This window comes from Corvus brachyrhynchos, unplaced genomic scaffold (genome assembly GCF_000691975.1).
Source record: "Corvus brachyrhynchos isolate BGI_N302 unplaced genomic scaffold, ASM69197v1 scaffold326, whole genome shotgun sequence".
Classification (NCBI taxonomy): domain Eukaryota; kingdom Metazoa; phylum Chordata; class Aves; order Passeriformes; family Corvidae; genus Corvus; species Corvus brachyrhynchos.
In genome coordinates this window covers 27,362-33,623 of record NW_008238437.1, presented here as the reverse complement: position 1 = coordinate 33,623, position 6,262 = coordinate 27,362, and the positions used below count along the sequence as shown (strand labels likewise).

At 41.9% G+C, this 6,262-nt stretch overlaps 1 gene segment (V, D, J or C); it reads right to left on the bottom strand.

Moving 5' to 3' along the window:
- Positions 1 to 6: 6 nt before the first annotated feature.
- The window catches only part of LOC103617178, an 11,852-nt gene continuing 5,596 nt past the window's right edge, over positions 7 to 6,262 (bottom strand). Inside the window, 4 exon segments of the C gene segment in view lie at positions 7 to 946; positions 2,129 to 2,146; positions 2,526 to 2,861; positions 5,680 to 5,719. Coding sequence covers positions 774 to 946; positions 2,129 to 2,146; positions 2,526 to 2,861; positions 5,680 to 5,719 — 567 coding nt within the window.

Sequence of the window (6,262 nt, the reverse complement as noted above, 5' to 3'; positions counted from 1 at the left end):
GTGGATGCCCCATCCCTGGAAGTGTTTAAGGCCTGGTTGCATGGGGCTCGAGCAACCTGGTCTAGCAAAAGATGTCCCTGCCAATTTCAGGGTGGAGGTGGAGCTATATGACCTTTAAAGGTTCTTTCTCACCTGAACCATTCTGTGATTCTATGACTATGATCCAGAAAAGGAGAAATCTACCCCGTCCAGTATATCCTTGCAAAAGAACCAAAACTATACCTGAGACTGTCATCATCCTTGCCCTCAACTCTACCAGGTCACTTTTCAAATACATCTCCCTGTTCTGCTTGTAAAAGGGACAAGTGCTGAGGCTTTTGCTGCTCTCACTGGGTATATCTTTTAGCCATAGAAAAAACTTACTAATAAAAAGCATTTCCGGCAGTTAGTTCAATTTATCCCATTTGTTCAGATTGATCCCACTGGTTTTTGTAGGTCCTTGTAAAGGTTTGATCAGATTTATCCCCTGTATCACCTCAAAAAAACTGCTTCTTACTTTCACTGCAGGCATAAGCCCCTTTACAATGGTTACGGAAAAGCATGATACAGCTGATATTTCCCTTATTTACTTTCTGGAGAATTTGTCCTTAATTCTCATCTTTTTCATGTGTTTAAAGAGGATTGTGAGAAGGAATTTCTCTGCTAGATGGCATTGATTTTATTTGAGTCCTGGAAAAAGAGTAATAGAAAACCCATCACTTGTGATTTTTCAAGCCAGACTGCACAAAGCCTGGCAGAGCCCATGCAGAACAACCACACCTCTGAGAGCAGGTTTAGCCTGCATCCACTGTTCCTTGACTAGTGAGGAAGCCCAGCCTTCCAGGGGCACTCGGACTTACCTTGGCTGTCCACACCAGACCGCTCACCAAAACTGCATAGACCAAGGCTTTGCCACAGAGGATGAGGTAAGTGAGCTTCAGAGAATTTCCATACCGCAAGTACGACTCTGCAAGTCAAGCACCATTTGTGTATTCAATTATCATCATCATCATCATCACGAGATGCTGGATCTAATGGAGCTTTTATCAAATGTGAACCCTTGAAATCTTTAGCTAAGCAACATAAAGGAACCCGAGCTGAACGAGTGGCTCTGTTGACACCAGAGAGCAGGGGATGGGACAGAACATAGGGACTCAAAGAACCAAAAGAGAAAGCAAGTCCAGGAAAGACAGAGATTGGCTTTATGCTAGCAAAGTGCGGTGTTGCCACACCTACTGATAAACTGGGCTGTTCATCTGAACATTCCTGTTAGGAATGCAGAATAGGCTGCATCAAAAGATACCAATTTTTTATTTTGTCTCATTATTGTCAGTGGCCTTATGAGTGCTGCTCAAGGAAGTTTTACAAAGCCCAGAATAACTTCGAGAACTTTTATTCTTGTCGATTTTTCACTCTTAAGGGGTTGCCGTACTGTTGAGATACCAGCTCAATCTTGGTTCAGCCTTAAGATTCCTGAAGCCTTAAAGAAGTGGGTGACAAACAGGAGTGTGCAAATATGTATACAAAGAGGAGAGAAATGTAATTTGCAATATGGCTATCCTCCATACGTAACACCAGTGTGGAGGGGGATGTGACTTGTCACGGGAAGTAAATGTAATTTGCAATATGGCTATCCTCCATACGTGACACCAGTGTGGAGGGGGATGTGGCTTGTCACGGGAAGTGTTCTGAGTTTGACACCAAGAAATTTTCAGAATATCATATCCTGAATCTTGATGTCAAAATCACTTGGATAAGTAGGGATCATTTCTTTCATGGCTGAGCAAGAATATTCCCAACAGAAGTCAGTGTCTAGGAGCAGAGGAGGTGATAAAGAGGAAATTACAGTCTACAGGAAGATTCCATGATTTCTTCTGTTTTTTCAAAATGGAATCATGTGGAAGAGATAAACCCCAAGACAGAGCTAGATACAATATGCACAAACAGCCCTCCCAAAGAATTTGCTTCTCTTTTTTTTTCTTCTTTAATGTCACATACAAATCACTTAGATGAGAAAGTAGAAGCTATTCATACAGCAGATATCTCCCGCCCGTTGTACTTAGTGTCAGTAAAGCTGGAATTAAAATGCACACTGATATTTGCCTGAGAGAAGAGGCAAAGTTCTCTTTATGTGAGAAGCCACACGTACCTTCCGTGAGTGCACAACCTGAAAGACAAAAATGAACTGAAAGTCATGTTTCTCTTCAAAGCAAACAGAATACAGATTTTAGAAATTTCTGTTTCCAAAACACTGCCTCATTCATTTTACATTATTAAGTGTTTTATTATACTGTACAACTTACTATACTACAGAGATTTGTCAGTGGAAAGCCTGAGGAAACTACAGATGTTTAATGGCAATGTAGGTACAAAGGCCCAGGAATGTGAAGAGACACATGCTAATACTGACATATTTCGACATGTATTTCTGCATAACAACACCCTGCATGGAAGCTCTATATAGATGTGTTTCATATCGTAGCACATGCTCTTTTGATTAGTGATTTCCATCTTGTACAGCATGGCGAGGGACTTTCTTTACTCACCAGCATCGCCATAGATAAATTTTTGCGCTGATTGCGTTGTTCCATTCTGAAAAAAATTGGCAACACACTCAAAGCGATTCAAAGGGTTGAACCATTCCCAGGCTGGCATCCTCAGTCGGCTGGTCAGTGAGTAGGTACTCCCATTCCGTGTGGAGGACTCATCTGTCCCCACCCCTTCAGTCCTTTTCACACCATTCACCCTCCAGGCCAGAGTCAGGTGGTCAGGGTAGAAACCAGAGGCCAGGCACACCAGTGTGGCCTTGCTCTTCTGCTGGATCTCCTGCTTTGATGGGGAAAAGATGGCCACGGCTGGAGGTATGATTTCATCGTTCTTCCCTGAAACACAGAGCAACATGGCCCAGAGCCTCCATCACTCTATGCAATCAGAAACCCCTGAAAATGGTCCTGAGTTTGTGCCCTGTTACTCCTGAAAGACCTGGCCTTTTAGCAGCTGTCTATTGGACAATTAATGTCTATTGGATATCAGACACCAGGACACTGGAAGCATTTCTTTTCACTCGTTACACAGAAACATAAAGGGTCTGGCCACAGAAATGCACAAGCCTAAGAATTTCTTGTATTGCCTCTGTCAGACGAATAGACAGCTGGAAAGGAGCTGAGCAAACAGGTGGGCAGAAACATCCCCAGTTTTGCTGTAAGGCCTGTATTTGCAATACTGTATTAATAGATAGGAGTCTCTTCAGTAGGCTGAGGTACATTCCTGGAGATGGAGTTAAGACATGGTGGTCATTGCAGCATTCAGAATTATACTGTCATGGGATACCCTACTTGGCCCCCCATCTAAGAGATGACTTGGAAGGAAAGAAGGAAGGAAAGAGCTGATCTTTCTCACTGTCTGAAGTCAAGAACACTTGAAGCAGGTAACATGAATCTGCCAGGGACAGGTTTTGCCTTTTATCTTAACGTGCAATCCACTTCTAAGAATATTAAACATCTCTTTATGTAATTTATTATTTAGGTGATCCTAGGTACAAGAAGCCTTGATCCTAGGCTACCCACTCTCCCAAATCTCATCCCAATGATGCAGGATTCTGTACACTCACAAACCAACAGTTGTTCCCTGCCTTAAAGTGATTAATACCTACTTGTAAGGCTAATGAGAACAGACTTCAGTCAAAAGCATGTACAAGACAGCAATGAGAAATTACTCAGAAGCCAAGCAGTGACCCTAAAAGCCAGGGGTTTTTCCATATACTATTTTAGAGTGCCTTTTTTGCTCATCTAGCATGAGAAACCCATGAGATCTGTAGAGTGCCGCTGGAAAAAGAAAGGCAGAGAAAACTATGGAGCCAAAGAGAAAATTATTACTCCAGGTTGGGTTTTTTTGTATGAAGGCACTATAAATTGTAGCTGTTCTTCCTGATCACTCTCTCCTTTGCAGAGGAAGAGAGCTAGCAGAATTAGCAGAAATTAATATCTTGCATGGATCTTGTCCCCTAAGCCCTCATGTTTACATTCAAATGTTGCCTTAATCGTGACCACCAGTGCTCACTCTGCAAAGATCCCTGGGCTGCCTCTGTGTGGGCTTGTACAGACTTTAGATGACCTAGATGTTAATAGAGAGGACTGCCTAGAAGGTTTAGCACTGCTCTGCTTTCCTTCCAGTGGGTACAAAGAGAGTTTGATCGCTTCTACTTCTCCCTTCTAGTACTTGGCATTAGGATTTCTTTTCCTATTCAGAAGTATTTCTGACAGATTCTTCTGCTCCTAGCCTAAACAGCTAATGAGTGAAGAGATGGAAACAGATAGGAAGACACAAAAGAAAAGGAGAGGTTTAAAAGACTAAAGAAAGAAACAAACAAACAAACAAAAAAAAAGGAGGGGAAGGTAGGTGAAAAAGTGAGACAGAAAGAAAGAATGATAAAACTACTGTAACTACTGGAAAGACAAAGAAAACCAGAAAATGAGCATGCTTGAAATGGAATAAGGAGACTGGTAAGAGCAAGAACTGGAAGGAAAAGTCTGATCAGCAGCCCCTTTTGTTTTGGTCTTCCACACTGCTCATGGTAGACACTGACACAAAGCTTGATCACTTCCATGCATAAACTCATGCATTCCCTGTCATACAGTTTTCACCCAGCTGAGAGAAAAGTACCACAGCTCCTCCATTCCCAACATGGCAAGGTCAGTTTCATAATTTCTTGTTATCTTTCCCTGCTACTTTTATTTTAAAATCATCTGTGTATATGCTACATATCATTCATGCAAGGGGAATTTTCAAGTGTTCTCCTCACGGAACACTTGGGTTAAGAACAACTCCTTACCTATAACTCTGAGCACAGTGCCAACTCCAAAGTTAAGCTGCAGGTTTGCACAGCTGTACAAAGTCAGGCTATAAGGCACAGTGTCATTATGCTCTTCCTGCCAGCCACATTGTTCCTTAAAATGGTACTGTTTAAAGGATCAGGCACCACTGAGTATTTCTACACTTTGCTATCAGATGGGGCAGTAGCAGATGGAAAAGGTAACTTTGCCCTGTGATTCCAACCTGCCTTGATATAGGTGATGTTAAATCCTTTGCTGGGACGGGAGAAGAAAGAGAAAGCAAATGAGGACAAGGAAAAAGAATACGGGAGAAAAGTGTGCTGAGAGAAAAAGAACACAGCCCTTGCTGAGCAGTAGAAGTTGTGAGAAGGATTGTTAGCAGAAGCAAGCACCCCAAAGCAACTTTAGACAGCCTGCCAACCATCTATGGAGAGGCAAGCAAAGTGCCAGCAAGATTACTCTTGCCCTCTCTGATTCAGCACCCCGGAGAATCCAGACTCTACCTCCAAAATGCTGCTTTGGATCATTACACAGATGAACTGCAAAAACTTGCAGACCAGAGAAACGTTTTTCATTCCCAACCTCTATAGTGTTTTCTTGGAGAATGGGAGGAAACAAAATTATTTATTCCCTTCTCCCTTTGTGAAGTTCCCAGAAATGAAAGACAAAGGCTGCAGACACAAGGACCTCAACATTTGTGCCTCCAAATCCTACACTTCTGTAATAGCACATCTCATTTAATAAGCAACCAGTAAAGCATTAATCCTGCTCTCATGGCTGTATGAAAAATTATCATCATTCAGCTTTTAATTAAGAATGTTCTTGCCCCCTAAACCAGTATCACATAGATCACAGACTTTGGACTTACCCATGACCGTAAGTTTTGTCCCACTGCCAAAGTACGGTCTCTTATTATTCACACCATTTTGCAGCTGCAGAAAAACCTCTCCTCTACTCCCAGTCCTCTGAGCCAAGCCTGTGGACTAACCCTCCCCTCATGTGGTACCAGCAAGAGGAAAAACACAACGTACATTTATCTCAGGTCTCCTAAAAAACAGGTCTGTAAGGGAACACCAGCAAATCTGTGTGTCTGAACAGGTGAGATCAACATCAGAAATACCCTGTCCAGAGCCCTTTTGCTTCAGGCTTAGGTGAATCACTTGCTGGAGCTTCCACCATTTCTTTAGAGGATATTTACCAATTTATCCAGGTGTCACATTAGAATATTACAAAATATTTCCCATGTGCAGACTGAGTAATTTCTTATTCTCAGCTAAATAACCACATTTCTTTTTAATTTTTTTCAACATTATGAATATTCTTAATTTGTAAAATAAATGCCTATTTTTTTCTTGCAAAATAATTTTTAATAGATATCACAGTGTCCTGGTCCATTCTGCTCTTTGTGGAAGTTCCTAAACTTGCCCCCTTTCTCTTTTCCTGGAAGGAAG